The sequence below is a fragment of the Vollenhovia emeryi genome, unplaced genomic scaffold (assembly GCF_000949405.1).
Source record: "Vollenhovia emeryi isolate VEMERY1.0 unplaced genomic scaffold, V.emery_V1.0 DF939374.1, whole genome shotgun sequence".
NCBI classification, from domain to species: domain Eukaryota; kingdom Metazoa; phylum Arthropoda; class Insecta; order Hymenoptera; family Formicidae; genus Vollenhovia; species Vollenhovia emeryi.
Window position 1 is genome coordinate 68,182 of NW_011966992.1, and position 16,433 is coordinate 84,614.

Sequence of the window (16,433 nt, forward strand, 5' to 3'; positions counted from 1 at the left end):
ATGTCGAGTCTGACACGGGATGGGGGGGGGGGAAAGGGGGTGGCGGTTTCTTCCAGCACTGCGACGTACGCGAGGTGTCCGTTGACAATGGGCAATTTGGCCGGCTGTGGGGGGAAAATCGCGCGTGTATAATATGTACGTGTGTGTGTGTGTGTGCGACGTCGACGGCTGTCAGTGCGGCCTAATGAGTCCGTAAATTGGACCAGGCTATAGGGCCTTCTATCTGAGAATTGCACGGTCGGCTCTCTCGTCTCGCTGTCAGTGTGACTCACTGGCTTCGTGTGCGACGAGTTCTCGCTCGCGATTCTCGAACTTTCGACGTTCCTCCCCTGCGTGTGCCCGCGGTGCTGCGGCGCCCATTTCGACTTTCCCGGTTCCCCGGCACGCGGTGAAGGACGAGGCCCCAGGGGTCGGCTTCGGTTTCGCCGCCACCGTTTCGCGAGGAGGGCAAGAGACACGGCGGGGCCGCACGATCTTTCGATGTATCGCGAGGAGCTCGGCTCGTCGCAAAAACGCTCTTGGACACGGCGAAGCGGGACAATCGGCCGTCAATCGAGTCTTCCGGGGCACATGGAGCTGCATATTTGAGACGCGAGGAAAGGGGAGGTGGACGTGAGGCGTTGACGCGTCACGAGGAGATGTCGAGCGACTGTACGCGAAATCGAGCGGACGGCGCAAAAATGGCGAGTCAAACGGCGAAGAAGGAACTTCTGGAGGAGACTCTACACCACAATCCGGAAGGTAGCGAGGAAGAGGTGGATAAAGAATGGGAGGAGTTCACGAGACTAATGGCGAAATTAAAGGAAAACCGCCGGAATCGGCCACACAGGTACATTTGCGCGGAACGTTCCGCCTCGATTCCGCTAGCGGAGAGTAGAGAGGCACTAAAATTTCAAGAGAAAGAGATCCAGTACATTTGGATGTAAAATAGAAGAGTCTTCGAACGAAGAAAATAAAAAAAAGATAGTATGATGCGAATTAAGAAGCCAATGTGCACGATTCAAGCATTTTTTAAATATATATTAAAATCATTTAAAAACGGAAGGCTTTAACGATGTCGAGCAACAGAATTCGAACCCGGAATCTCTCTTTTTTTTTAGACCGTCGCAAGCGTTCTACCCGTGTCCCCCGACAAATGCGGACGAAGAGCAGTTCGATCCCTTCGACTATATTAACACGATTGTAAGCAACTCTTTTTTGACAGCGGATTAGCCTCTCGATCCTCTGTCCTTTGGAAGCGACCGCAAAGTATGCTGCTTATTGTATGAGCATGCAGTTTAAAAAGTTATTAATAGCCGCGCTTGAATGCTTTATTGCTAGTTTTTCCAGCGTTTTCAAGTCGTATATTTTAGCGACGATTCTCAAATTTACAGAACTCTAGAAGGCATTTAGGTACTTACCAGGGTTGGGAAGTTACAGTTACAGTTACTTCTTTTTTTAGTAACTAACGTAACTTCGTTACTTTCTCTCCAACTGCAACTTAACTCAGTTACATCTTTTTAATAACTAGAAGCTAATTTAATAGTTACAGATTAGTTTCTTCAAATTGCCAGTATAATAATAAAATTCCAAGTTTTACTCGACCACAACTGGCCACAATTGTTAATTAATCGATTAGTGCAGAAAATTTATTGCGAAAGATATTACCTCAGCCAGGGCTTGAACCTGGACCTCCCTTACTCTCTAGGCGGGCGTCTCACCAGTTCGACCACTGAGGCGTGTGGTAATAGTTGAACTGTGTTGAAATCATCGGTAACTTTAAATTAAGATTACGACTTAATTACGTCAGACCCTACAGGCATGTGCACTGGAAAAAAATCTGATAGATTCAACCAGTCGTCTGTTAGAAAATGGACGAATCAGAATTCCCTTTAGCATTTACCAGATTTGTAGTCAAGTCTAGCAAACTTCTGGTTAGGAAATATCTTTCATGGTAAATCTTAAAGAAATTCTGATTCGTCCATTTTCTAACAGACGACTGGTCGAATCTAGCTCTAGTCGAATCTATCAGACTTCTTTTTCAGTGGTAATATTTGTCGCGATATACAGGCGACATCCTCGCGTCTGTTTCTCGCGATAAATTTTCTGCATTAACCGATTAATTGGCAAATGTGGCCAGCTGTGGTCGAATGAAATTTGGAATTTTATTAATAGCAGACGTATAAGAGTAATTCCCGCGGACGTTCATGAGGTTGGATGAAGGATGAAGTGTACCAAAGAAAAGTTAATGCACGAGACATTCAGGTAGCTCTATCTCGGAAACAGTGGGGAATGGGACATATATTTATATGAACATTTTTGCTTAAAATGACCGATACTATCGCCTCCTAGAATATTGACCTTTCCTCCTGGGACACCCTGTATACATTTTAATCCTCGACAGAACGCACTAGGCCTTGCATTTGCGCATAGACACCTTTATCGACGCTTTGCAACTCAAGTGCAGATTTGATATTTTTATTTTCACTGCAAGAAAGCAAGTGCGAAGTATCGATTCGTTACTTTTTTAATAACTGTAGCTAGTTTGATTTTTAGCGAAAAAAACTGTAACTTCAACTAGACACCTTTATAAAGTAACTTCCCGACCCTGGCACTTTTACGATCGCATATTGCGCGACAAGTCGCCGCAGTTTCTATTAACGTTAATGACTGCTGAAGCAACTTATAATTAAACCGACTATCGCTGCTAAATAAATCCACACTTTGTCAGCGATGATTCACTTAGCGTTTATCTTTGCGCGCGTCACGTCTTCAATTATTTATTCCGTATCTACTTGTTGAACTTTTCTAGCCTTAATATTATATTACATGCAATTTATTACATACGCGACAAACGTCAAAGACTCCCGCGAAACATTCGCCGCGGTATATTACTCGCTTTTACGATACACTTTACGTACTATGTTTCTCATCGGTAATCAATATTTCACGATCAAATTTGAACAACCGACTCGGCTAGCTTCGTTGCAATGTGAACCGGCGATTTGTTCGAGATTTTCTATGGTCCGTAAACCATCCCGCAACACTGAACCCAACGGCGCGACCTTTGGACAATTGCCAAGTGGGCGAGACTACATTTCAAATAAACGATTTCACGAGATCGTTGTCGGCTGCATTGAAGGAACGCATTTTTTTCGGGGGGGCTGTTAAAGTCTAACAGCTCGTGATGTAATTGCCAGATGTCCGTAACAAGCTCGAACTCCAACATTTGCTACATTTCGCATTATTGTCCTATAATATTAGCATAAAGGATCGATGCTTATTATGTGAGTGTACATTATAAAAAGGCGATTTGCCCGCGTGGACGTGCGTGTACGATGGACCTTGGCTCGTCGCGTATAACACAGGAAAATATCGGCCTCGCCGCGTGTCCGTGCACGTCGAAATCTTTAAAAGCAAATTTAGAAGCGCCGCGCCGGCCGGTGCGGATCGTCATTTTCGCGTGAAACTACGTATGGAGGGAAAAAAATACACTAAATTTGCACTTTTCCTTCTCGCGTCGCGCGAAACGACGAGAGGATAACGAAAAGGAGATACCAAATTTATTCGACTGAAAACACCCGCGTTACTTGAAACGCACCGAGCGCATATTTGCAGCGATAAGTCACGAGTATTTTCCTCTTCACGGGCGTCTTTTTGTAAGACGTTTATTATAAAATATACCTGCAGAGAATGCGACAGCAGCCGCTAATAGATATTTCTCGCGCAATTGCGCCCACTCGCGATGTATTCGCATCGTGAAATTTATGATTTATTACAGGCCCGAGGTGGATGGGACGTTTGCGATTTATCGGCAATTCCGTGCAATACGGCGCGATATTTAAGTGACCGCGCGTAATCCGTCAGGTATTATACGAGCGACGGGTGTCTCTTTTCCATGTGTCGCTGGCAAATTGAAAATTGCGACGCTGTTATTTCGCGAAAACAATGCGTCTCGCGACGCGACCGCGTGCCCGACGGGCACGGTTTTAACAGCGCGCGGTACAACGATTTACATTAGTCACCGCAATTAACCAGTTGATCAGCTGCCAACGAATCGCCGAACGATTCTCGCGGCTGTTTCACAATTCGCGGCGGTGTAAATGCGGAGTTTCAGTGACGTTTGCAAGTACTTGTAATGCAAGACCTTCCGCACGCGATTGAATTCAGGCGAGAAGACCGGCGGAGAAGCGAGCCGCGCGTTGCAAAGTTCTGCATAAGATTTGTTAAAGCATTTAGTTGCCATCTAGAAGTTAGTTGTTATGGTCGTTCGCTTGTATATTAATTGTTTTATTTCGCCGACACCCCCGCAATTTGCGTCGAGTATCTGAACGCCCGCGCCGCGGCCCCCCGTAGCTGGAGACTTCGACTCGCGCCGTTTATGCAAAGCGTCCGAGGCGGATTTCAGGAAATACTAATAGCGCGCATAATCGCGCGCACCCGCGTATCAATTCGCGGTGAGCTTGATAATTCAAAGGAGTACGCGCGGTCTTTGCAGCGACGCCTTTCTAAGCAACGCTTTTATGCGCGCGAATGAGCTCTTAAGGACTCGTTATGCTTATCGAGCACGCGTGACCAGCATGAAGAGACCCTCGTGTTACCACGACGCACCGCAAGCACATGCGCTATGTTCATACGCATATACGTATGTATACGCATATTACAGCGCAGGTTGAATCTGCGCTCTCGTGATGGTGCAATTTCCGGGTGCATCCATACAACTGCCTGGCTTAAGGCCTGTGTCCAGGATGCTAGAACTTGATCCAAGTTCTAGTTCTGAGAAATGTATAGCCAATCAACTTGCAGCTTTTATGGAATCGCTGCGAGTTGATCGGCTACACGTTTCTCGAAACTAGAACTTGGATCAAGTTCTAGCATCGTGGACATAGGCCTTTAGCCCTCTTTCGCAACTATATAGCGTCGGTACTTTTTCGTACTGCCAGCAATCTGTCGGCACGGGGAGAACTTTTTCTTAAAATTTAGCCGGAAAGTCATGTAATCGTGGGACAACACGGCACGTCGAAAAATTTTATGAAGGGTTTCTTGAAAGTTTACCGTACATTTTACTTGGTATACATTTTGCTAGTAGAATGTACGGTAGAATTTAAAAAAATTCTCATAAAGGTCCTCAAAGTGCCGTGTTGTCCCAAGATTGCATGACTTTCTAAGAATTTTGTGAGAGTTTCTTGAAATTTTACCATACGTTTTACTAGTGATTACACTTGGTATACATTTTGCTAGTAGAATGCACAGTGGAATTTAAAAAAATTCTTATAAAGATCGTCAAAGTGCCGTGTTGTTCCACGATTACAAGATTTTCAGGGTAAATTTTAAGAGAAAATTCTCCCCGAGTATAAGTCGTATTAACGATATAATTAATAAATATTAATGTATCACATGGGAAGTGATTAGGATAGCTGTAACGTTCAGGATGAATGGACAATTCAAATAATTTGCGCAGTTAGTTTCGCGTGCAGTTATCGCCAATCGGCTAGGCCTAATTACTAAAATTGGATTAGCAGCCGATCGTTCAGCGAAACGTGGTCACGATATGTGTACGTAGCCGTCAGCTCTTAGAAATGGAGAATCGAACTTATCTAGAGAATCCGATCTTATCTAATCTCGCGTTTTCACGCGACCTCTTCATATTTAAATCGACTGTTGCCTGCGCGATTAAGACGCTATTGAATATTTCACCGGCGTTTCCTCCGTTTGCACGGTTCTGCGTACGCCGAGAATTGGAAATGCATACGACTTCCAGGATTTCTATGTCTGAGGCCGGATTATATATTCACAATCGGATCCTATGTTCAACACCGTCTTAAATTCATCTAAAGCTGCTGTATGGAACATTTCATTGGCTACGGAGTATCTAAAAATGATGTTAAATATAAGATCCGATCATACGAATACCGTCCTATGATTAAATCGAACCGATAGAACCTTCGAAGATATCTCGCGTCGATTCAAGGCACAATCGTACGGGACACCCTTGGGAAAGTTTACTTAAAATGAAATTAAAGTTTTTAAAAGTAATCTTTCAAATCTGAGAGTTTACCTAAAGAGGTTAAAAGTTTACAAGAATTGTCAGGGTAATTTTGGACACTTGAAGTAATTTTTAGGTAGCCAAGCCTGTCCAAGTTCCCGCTAAAGAGCCGCGCGGCATAAAGCTTTCTCGTAAGAAGAAAATCGCACGCGGTAGTTTAGATTATATCGCATTCTTTTCACAATTCCTAAAGTTCTTCTTGTAAATTCTTCAAGTAAGCTTGAAGTTTACCTTAAATACAAGTTTAAAGTGCCCAAATTTACTTTTCATATTTCTCATTTTTTCCAAAGTAAAACTTTAAGGTTTTCTAGGGTATATTTTCCCAAGGGTAGTCGCGATGTGACCGCCCGGCGAAATCGCGCGATGCGCGCTGCGTCTGTCACACGCATATTTATATCGCCCGCAAGTCCCGGGGATGCTGCCAAAATCGTGACATCACACGCTGGTTACGATCGGGATCATTGACGTTGCGATCGAAACGTACTCGATTATTTCGTTGCCCGATCTCACTTTACGAGATAATTTTCGTCAGATAAATGCCACGTACACTTTTCTTCGAAGATGATTCGCGAAATTATTCGCGATAAGGAAACGTCACTCATAGATACTTATCGATGTTTTTAATCGTTGTAATATTATTTTCTGCCCGCCTAAAGCGATTGATAACGCGTGACTGATTATTGAGCGGACGATTAGAGAGCGATATATAAATTTGAAGCAGACGGGTAAATAAACCGAGACGTCGCGAATGTCGATTTTACAAATGTATAAGTGACTTCGAGACCGCTAGGTTTACAAACGAGTGAAAACGTACATAAGTGGTGGCGAATAAATAATACACCTTACCGCGTCTCGTGCCAAGTATATTTTCGAACGAGATCTTGGGACACGCTGTATAACAAATAAATTCCACGACTGTGCGTGTGCAACGCGATAAAATCCAGATTCGAGAATTTTTCGAAACAAGTGACGTTGTACAGACGCGAAGAAAGTCCGCGGTAAAAGATGGCGGGTCTGGAAAACCGGGGCGCGCGTCAGGTGAATTTACACGGCATCGGGTGAAACGTCGCAGCTCGCTCGACAATAAACAATAGGATTTCGCCCCGTCGACACTGGCTGGGCGATGCTAAAAATAAGGATTTTGACTGTTGCCAAACTTCAACAAATATTCCCACTGGGGTGTGAAGTAGACGTCCACGAGACGTCGCCGTTTAGTTTGTGCTCGTGTGCGCGCACGTACAGATGCACGGGATTGTTATTTAAAAATAAATGAGAAATTCGTCGAAGAAGCCGTGAAAATTGGCGCAGTCGTTGCCGCAAGTTTATCGCGAGCTGCTGAAGTCGCTGAGGGACTCGGCGTACATAAAAATGTGACAGACGCAAACAGTTGTTACACGCGAGACGTAAGCAAAATTATTGACGAAATTAAAGGATGAGGACTAAAAAATTCGTCACTAGCCGGTCAGTATTGATAACAAAAATTTTCCCGGGAGACATTTCAAGATTCGTGTAGCGATGGGGAATCTAAGAATTCGTCGGTGTTGAAAAGATCACGCAGAGATTTCTATGTGTACGAAGGGATCTGTAGAAAATTCGAGTGACGTATTTTAAATTCGTCGATCCCGGAAAGTTATTAAATAAACATAAAATAAGTGACGTAGAATATTGCCAGTTCGCTTCCGTTATCTCGACTGAAATCTTATTAATTATTATTATTGATTTATCATCCGCGAGGTGGTTGCTGTGTAAGGATGCGCAAGAAACGCAGAATAAGAATCTTGTATGTTAACCGGAGCTACTGGATTTTAGGATTTATCTCAGGTTTCCAAAATCTCAATGACTTTCTAACGATCTCTGGGTTCGGAAACAATGAGGCGGTATCGGACGGTGATTCTCCGACGAAATAAAATAATTTCGCGCTTTCTGGAAGTGAATGACGGACAGACGCGAGAAAAGCATCAGCCTCGTCCGCGCGTGGCCGCAGCGGAACTTCAGGATGTAGGGTAGACCAGTGGTGTACGATACAGTGCAGTGATTTACGAAATGGAGGAGATGTCGGGGAGAGACGCATCTTTAAGCTTGAATTCGAGTTTTCGCCACCCGAGTAGCCCGAGTGACGAAACCTCGATGCAATCCGTAAGACTCCTCGCCCGGTTGTCCCTGCCGGCCTTGGTCTTGAATAGGGCATACTTCGTCTGTAACGACAGCTACCTTGTAAGTGCACGCCCGTATTCTAATCCCACCGTTTCCCCGCGACGCGACGAGGTCGGGAGCGCACAGTTTTCCCGGCATTACGACCATTACGCGTAATTCCGTACAATTGTTTCTTAGGGACCGCCGGCGATATAGTTCTCTGTCGCCGCTTGCATGAAGACGACAATAACATCAACGTATAGGCAGTCGTGACGTGCGGTCGACGAAGCAACGTTTATGCAACGACATATTTTTAGTCTGCATTAACCCTTTCCTTTTTGCGTTACTCGTTACGTTTACGCGGAATTAACAAACGAATAAATCCGACGACGTTCGAATGGGTGTAATATTAACCGGTCGCGAGCCGTTTCGCAGACCGTCGTATCGCCGCGATTTTCTGTCTGCCGAGAAATTTTTTATCACTTTATCTAATGTATTAATCGCGCGAGATTCACAGACCGCTTTTTTGGATTAGATAAAAACTCGTTTTAATAGATAACATCCGCGCCGTACGATACCGGACGCGATTTCCAGTTTAGAAAACGATCGTTTTAGCGTAATATTATCCATAGAACGCGGGAGGTTCACTCTTTTGCATTTCCAGTATTGCTCTGCCCGCCGTGAGAAAGTACTTAGCTCGATCGGCTACTTCTAATTGCGAATGACGATTTTAATTGTCTCCGGAAACGAGTTTATCGAAGCCGAATGTCAGATTGCTGATTGATAAATAGGTGTGTACGTAAAACATGAAAATGAAGAGATACGATGTGATTGATTAACAGAATGCGACGCGCGTTAAATTACGAAATTATTTTAATTTGGATGATTTATTGTATGCTGATTGCACGCCACACGGTCGCTTTTCTTATCAACAATGCATTATTTTTCTACACGTAACGTCCGCATGAAATTTTTTGATGGCACAATATAATTTCATCATAAACAAATTACATGTCTTGTAAAATTTCCCGCGAGCGATCTCGCTTGTTCTCTCAAGACAACAAAAACATTGAGAGTTTACCGGTAATCAGGAAGAGAATTTTCTCTTATATTTTACAATGTCAAAGCGAAATTGAATATCCCCGTCTAATTCCATGAATATGGATGGGCCGAAAGTGGGCTTAGAATTTGAACAAGTCTGTCGTCTCTCGTCGGCGCGTTAATCGATTAATTTAGCAACCGAGCGGTCGAAATGACGCGGAATCGGCTGCCTCCAGATGTATGGTCGCTACACGAAGGACTTGGGTGAGTACGCGAAGGAAGAGGCACGCAAGCTCAAGTACCACGAGAAAGCGAGGCGGAAGTATGACAAAACGAGGGCCGAGGATCTGCGCAAGTCCAGGCGGGGTCCTCTGTGCCGAAAGCTGCTGGCCCTGTTGGCCTTCGCCTGGAAACACACCGGCGCCCGGTTAGGCGAGGACTGGATCTTCCTCGCCCTCCTCGGTATCATTATGGCACTCATCAGTTACGCCATGGACCGTGGCATTTCCATGTGCAATAACGGTCAGTCTACTTTGCTTGCGGGAATCAATTTCACCCGCGAGTGCGAAATTTCAAAGGATGATTACGTTTAATTGTTAATTGAAAATATCCGCGAAGTTGGCACTTAAAAGCCCCGCAAAATATTTAGACGTTTTTCTCAATATTATAAAATATCGAAGAAATTATTTTATTCGTACATTCTCATAGAAAAGAGAAAGATCCAATTTTCTTCGCTGCGAAAATTACATCTCGGTAGACATTTTATAGAATTAAAATCAATTTTTTCTTATTTGAAATGATCTATTCTTCGATATTTAACAGATACTCAAATTGAAGCAATGCATGTTTTAATTTGTTAATTATTTTTAAATTTAAGTTAATAAGCTATGGGAGCCACCTAATGAATAATTTTCTTGAGTAAAGTAATATTTTTTTGGATTAAGATATTTTTTCAATCAGTGTAGTAATTGCGAATATTAGTGTCGATGTAATTAAAGGAGCTGGAGTTTTACCAAAATATTGAAAGTTAACGCGAGGCGTTTGATATAGCACATTAACGATGATCTCGTTTCAGCCAGGATATGGCTCTATCAGGACCTTTCGACGCATCCGGCCTTCAAGTACCTGGCCTGGGTGTCCATGCCGGTGTGTCTCATTCTCTTCAGCGCGGGCTTCGTACATATCGTAGCACCACAAAGTATAGGTTCCGGCATTCCGGAAATGAAGACCATTCTACGCGGCGTGGCGTTGAAGGAATACCTGACCTTTCGTACCTTGATTGCCAAGGTTAGCTAATCACGCCTGGAGTAACTTGATCCGCCCGTTAAAGCTTGAGAAAATTAACTTTAAGATCGAGCGCGTGCGTGCGCGAGTCGAAGTTGGATTACAACTTTCTTAAATACCTTAAAAGAGCGTGGTCGGGATCTCGCGAAAGCAGAGACGGGGGCAATAAAGATCGTGATATGCCAAAGGTAATAGGCTTAACGGCGACCTTGGGCTCGGGGCTGCCGCTCGGCAAGGAGGGTCCGTTTGTGCACATCGCCAGCATCGTCGCGACGCTCCTTTCCAAATTGGTCACGAGCTTCCAGGGCATTTACGAGAACGAGAGCAGGAACTGCGAGATGCTGGCCGCAGCCTGCGCGGTCGGCGTCGCCTCCTGCTTCGCGGCCCCGATCGGCGGCGTCCTCTTCAGCATCGAGGTCACGACGGTGTACTTCGCGGTCAGGAACTATTGGCGCGGTTTCTTCGCCGCGGTCTGCGGCGCCACGATGTTCCGCCTGCTGGCGATCTGGTTCCAGCGCGAGGAGACCATCACGGCGATGTTCGCCACCAGCTTCACCATGGAGTTCCCCTTCGATCCGCAGGAGCTCCTCGTCTTCGCCCTGATCGGCGTCGGCAGCGGAGTGCTGGGCGCCTTCTACGTCTGGCTGCACAGGCAATACGTCATCTTCATGCGGAAGAACAAGAGCATGACCAGCTTCCTGCAGAAGAAGTAAGTCGCGCGAAATGTCGTGTATCGAAATCGTTTTTTTTTTTCTTTATAATCGCCCAATTTCTCCCGTGAGGCTGTGACCGAGAGACGACTGCCGTTAATTTCAGTCGTTTTCTGTATCCCGGCATCGTGTCCTTGATGGTCTCGTCTGTGTCGTTTCCCCTCGGGCTCGGTCAGTTCATGGCAGGCGATCTGAACACGCACGATCAGGTCTTCGGCCTCTTCACTAATTTCACTTGGACGAAGGAGAATCTCAGCGTCGAGGAGATGAATATCGTCAAGCACTGGTCGACGTCGTACACCGATGTCTTCAGCGGGCTTCTCAGTTTCGTTTTAGTTACCGTAAGACGATCATTTCCTTTCGCATCGGTATTCGGTGATTATTCTCAAATGTAATTACGCAAGATAAGAAGTAGAGAAAACGGACTTCGGTTTCAGTTCATCTTTTCCATCATCAGTTCGACGGTGCCGGTGCCATCTGGAATTTTTATACCCGTATTTAAGATCGGCGCTGCGCTGGGTAGAGCGGTCGGTGAAGCTATGGCTCTCTGGTTCCCCACTGGTGTACGCTATGGCGGAATAATTACACCCATAATACCAGGTATCTTTAATTGAATGTGTCGTACTGTCTGTTGAAGATTCATATTATTCTACTCTCTAAAAGTCAGTCAGCGGATTATCACTGAAAACGGTGGATAGTCGCTGATTTGCAGTTACCAGGGTTGGGAAGTAGCTCGTTACTTGTAACGAAGTTACAGTTACTTCTTTTTGGTAACTCTAACTTAACTTCGTTACTTTCTCTACATCTGTAACTGTAACTTAACTCAGTTACATTTTTTCGATAACTAGTAACTAATTTAATAGTTACATTAATAGTTACTTTATATACATTTTCAACCTCCACAGCATTCCTCCATCGCATTAGGCCTTACATTTGCGCATAAACGCCTTTATCCCCTGCCGGAAATAATTCTACAAAATTCTGCAAAAAAATTAAATATAACTGCCAGAATCTAAGAAATTCTACGTAAATTTAAAAAGTGTTATAAAAATCAACATAAAAATGCCAGAATTGGAACACTTTTGTTAACTTTTGTAATATTCTACAAGTAAGCAGATGTTTGAATTCTTTACGATTTCGTTGTTTCTCAAATTTTTTAAACTAGTACAGTTTTGTACTAATTTTTACAAAATTGTACATTTTCATGAAATACTACTTGCAATAATTGCTTGATTTGAGAACATTGTAATTTGTGATACTATTTTATAGATATTTTTACAAAGAAATAAATGTTTCAACGAAGATATAAAAATTTCTACAAATTTCTATTTCAAGTCAATTTTTTGTAGTTATTCATAGAAATTTTTTCCGCCAGGGTCGCCGCTTTACAATGCAGATGCAGATTCGATATTTTTATTTCTATTGCAGGGGAGTAACTGCAAAGTAACGATTCGTTACTTTTCGAGTAACTGTAACTGTAACGCGTTACTTTTCAGAATTGGTAACTTGTAACTGTAATTAGTTACATTGTTAGCGAAGAAACTGTAACTGTAACTAGTTACTTTTATAAAGTAATTTTCCCAACCCTGGCAGTTACAAGTACACTACTAAAACTTGCAGTGGTATACTTACAACTGTAAATCAGCGACTATTCACTGTTTTCAGTGATAGTCCACTGACGGACTTTTAGAGAGTGTGTATTAGAATATTATGCTGTGTGAGAGAAAAATAGCCCGTCGCGAAAAATCGCCCGTCGCGAGAAAATCGACGAAGATGTTTCTGAGATGTGTCGGGCACAATAAGAACCGTGGAATCGGTGGGTCGCTATTATACTTACGCAAATTTAGTCGAGTACAAGGAGACGCGCAATTGGGGAAAAGAATGGGATTCATGTCGCGGAATTGCCTCGTTCAGGTGGATACGCCACGGTGGGCGCGGCCGCATTCTCCGGCGCGGTGACGCACACGATATCCGTCAGTGTCATCATTTTCGAGATGACCGGTCAGATCACACACATCGTGCCCATAATGATAGCGGTGCTGATCAGCAACGCCATCGCCGCGCTTCTGCAGCCCAGCATATACGACAGCATCATCCTCATCAAGAAATTGCCTTACTTGCCCGACCTACTTCCATCCAGTTCAGGTACTTCTTTAACGCGACTTATCTTCTTTTCAATTAACCCAGCTAATATTGTGCGCTTACGATTGTTGCAAAGCATTTCGTTCGGGATGAACGGGAAGGTAATTTTGCACTCGCAATTTTGCTCCTCGTCGCGGATTTTACGCGAGAAAGGGATGATAAAACGAAAAACTAATTACCGCAGGAATGTACAATGTTTACGTGGAGGATTTCATGGTGCGCGACGTAAAGTACATATGGCACGGCATCAGCTATCAGAAGCTGAAGGAAATACTGAAGGACAATCGCAAGCTACGTGGATTCCCGCTGGTGGATAATCCGGACTCCATGATTCTGCTTGGATCGATCCAGAGATTAGCGTTAATCAAGCTCATAGAGAAGCACATCGGCCGCGAGAGAAGGTTGCAGGTAATGGGACTTTCAACACCCTACAAGCTCGTTCGCGGTTTTAGCCTTCGTTTCTGCGAACGTTACGTTAACATCGGCGTTCCAGGTCGCGCAAAAATGGCATAAGGAGGCGGAGGAGAGGGCGCGCGAAGAAATAGAACGGCAGCTGCGGGAGCAGGAGAGAACGAGGAGGCCTTCGAGATTCGAGGTCATCCCGGCACCGGACATTCTCAAGATGCAGCGGCAGAGTGTTAACGATCTAACGATGTCGCCAAACAACGGCAGCGGTCCCGATCATGTGAGTCCGCGCGAATTGACTTTGACGTCAATCGTGGCTGTTCTTCTCTGTCGCCCCTCGCGTATCGCCGCGACGTGCCGAACCGGATAGCACAGGACACTCCTGCGAACATTTTAAGAATATTCTTGAAGAATATTTGGAATATTCCATAGGTCATTCTTATATACTTATCTTATGTTCGTGGAACGTTCGACTGGCGCCACTATAAATCCTTTTCGAATGCGAATAGAATAATCTATCGAATATAGCGTGTCGGTTATATATGGTACGATCACAGACCTTCGCTGCCTTTTGCATAAGATAAATACATAAACTCGATGAATATTGAAAAATTACTCTGACCGAATATTCCAAAGACATTCTCGAATATTCTAAAAACATTCTTCTTCGTTATGAATATATGATTTCTAATTGTAATAATGTATATACATTTTTAAAATATTCGATTCGAATATTCTGAAATTAAGAATATTCATAGAACTGCGTGTGCTATTTGAGGATTAACGTATTATTCCCCCTGTGTTTCAGCACACGTACCATTCGCCGGTGTTCGGGTCGCAACCGAAAAAGTCCATTTTAAAGAAGACCAATTCTTTCACTCTCAAGGGATTCAGCCCGCTGGTGAGCCCGGCGGTGACGCCCTACACGACGGTCACAGGCGCGGAGAGCAGGCAAGGCTCTTATTCTTTCTGGCATTAACGGTTTTTTATATAATTAAAAATGTGTCGTACATTCGTCTTAAATTTTATCTCAATACGCTTCATAAAAAGATATTTATGGATTCCCATATTTTTCAAGCGTTTCGCAAATCGAAATGTATTTTGTAATCAATGAAATTAGTAAATAATATGCACGGAAAGAAACATGTAGGTACCGTAGCTAAAAACTGCAAATGTAAAATGTGGACAGTTGCACGGAGAGAATTTTTTTCTTAAAATTTCTCCTGAAAATAATGTAATCGTGGGACAACACGGCATTTCGAAGAATTTTATGAGAGGTTTTCGAAATTTTACTATACCTTACTGGAAAAATGTATACTAAGTATAATTACTGCCGTGTTGTCCCACGATTACATAGTTTTCAGGAGAAATTAAAAAAACTTCTCTCCATGTAATATTTAGGTTGCGGTCAAGTTGTCGCTTCAAATGCTTCCAAGCACTCTTTTTCTCCTTTCTTTCGGCAAAGATAGAAAGAGAAGAGAAATACTTGGGAGCATTTGTAGCGGCAGCTTGACCGCAACCTTAGTTGTGATAATTAAATCTCTTGCTGTGCCTATTGTATTAGGTGCGACAGCAAACCGGTTTCTGTGCTTTAGAAATTTGTAGCTGTGGCAGCGAAATACTTTTAGCAAACCACGATTAGCTACGGTAGCGAACATTTTTCTTCAGTGTATGAAATAGAAATATGGAAACACAATTAATAATATAAATGCTCGTGTCGCAGGATTCGTTTGGCGTTCGAGGCGATCTTCCGCAAGTCGGCCACGTTGCAGGACGTGGATCCCGATCCGGAGCTGGGTGCCAGGGGAAGCCAGGATGTCATCAACACGCAGTCCCATACGCCCATGCTGGCCCCGAGTCCGGCGACATCGAAGAAAGTACAATTGGTGAGCAAACATCGCCGTTTCCTCTAAATGCAATGCACAAATAACGTTCGTGCGTGTTAATCAGCCTCGGGAGAGAGTGATAGACATGTCGGCGGAGGACCAGAAACGGTGGGAGGAGAGCGAGATGGCACTCGAGGTGGATTTCTCGAGGTGCCACATCGACCCGGCTCCTTTCCAGCTGGTCGAGAGAACGTCCTTGCTGAAGGTTCACAGTATCTTCAGCATGGTCGGCGTGAACCACGCTTACGTAACGGCCATCGGCAGGCTGGTCGGAGTTGTCGCGCTGAAAGAGGTACGGTACAACGGTTCTCCAACCAAGATCGCTGGGAGATCGGCCAGCGGATACCTCGACTGGGAATGAAAATTCTAAAACGTGATGGAATTCACAAGATTTCAAGCGGGCTTTATTTTGCAGTTGAGGAAAGCCATCGAGGATGCGAACGCCGGTATCCTGCCAATGCATACCGAGTCGCACATCGCCGAGTCGATCTCGAGCCTGGCGAGAAGCGAGACGGACACGGAGAGCAGCAAGAACGTGAACGCGATAAACTCCATAGGCTCCGTGGACTGCGAGAAGGCGAACAAAATCTAAAGGGTCATGTCGTGTCGAGACGAACGGAAGCTTATATTGTGATAGCCGCGTCGCCGTTGTCGCGCGACGCGGCCCGAATAATGCGAGAGAGCTGTGTTTTATCTAATTTTCCTCTCCTCCCTCCCGACCTTCTCGGTCATTCGCGCGATTCGAGAACGACGGAGCCGTTCGCGTGTAACGCGTAACGATACTCTCTCAAACACTTCTCTCGTACT

General features: G+C 44.4%; 1 protein-coding gene across 6 annotated transcripts in view; it reads left to right on the forward strand.

The window, feature by feature from the left end:
- LOC105558154 (chloride channel protein 2) overlaps nucleotides 1-16,311 on the forward strand; it is a 45,646-nt gene extending 29,335 nt beyond the window's left edge. For 2 of the 6 annotated variants that reach the window (XM_012005701.1, XM_012005702.1), the window contains exons 2-13: nucleotides 9,436-9,721; nucleotides 10,275-10,486; nucleotides 10,672-11,192; nucleotides 11,300-11,534; nucleotides 11,631-11,793; nucleotides 13,108-13,338; nucleotides 13,520-13,743; nucleotides 13,829-14,020; nucleotides 14,549-14,691; nucleotides 15,464-15,626; nucleotides 15,691-15,918; nucleotides 16,042-16,311. In XM_012005701.1, the coding sequence (XP_011861091.1) occupies nucleotides 9,436-9,721; nucleotides 10,275-10,486; nucleotides 10,672-11,192; nucleotides 11,300-11,534; nucleotides 11,631-11,793; nucleotides 13,108-13,338; nucleotides 13,520-13,743; nucleotides 13,829-14,020; nucleotides 14,549-14,691; nucleotides 15,464-15,626; nucleotides 15,691-15,918; nucleotides 16,042-16,218 (2,775 nt within the window). In that variant the 3' untranslated portion in view covers nucleotides 16,219-16,311. Of the gene's footprint in view, nucleotides 1-403; nucleotides 830-1,100; nucleotides 1,183-7,229; nucleotides 8,240-8,822; nucleotides 8,950-9,435; nucleotides 9,722-10,274; nucleotides 10,487-10,671; nucleotides 11,193-11,299; nucleotides 11,535-11,630; nucleotides 11,794-13,107; nucleotides 13,339-13,519; nucleotides 13,744-13,828; nucleotides 14,021-14,548; nucleotides 14,692-15,463; nucleotides 15,627-15,690; nucleotides 15,919-16,041 lie in introns of those variants that run through there. The other 4 variants (XM_012005704.1, XM_012005700.1, XM_012005703.1 and 1 more) reach the window with 4 other exon arrangements.
- Nucleotides 16,312-16,433: the final 122 nt, after the last annotated feature.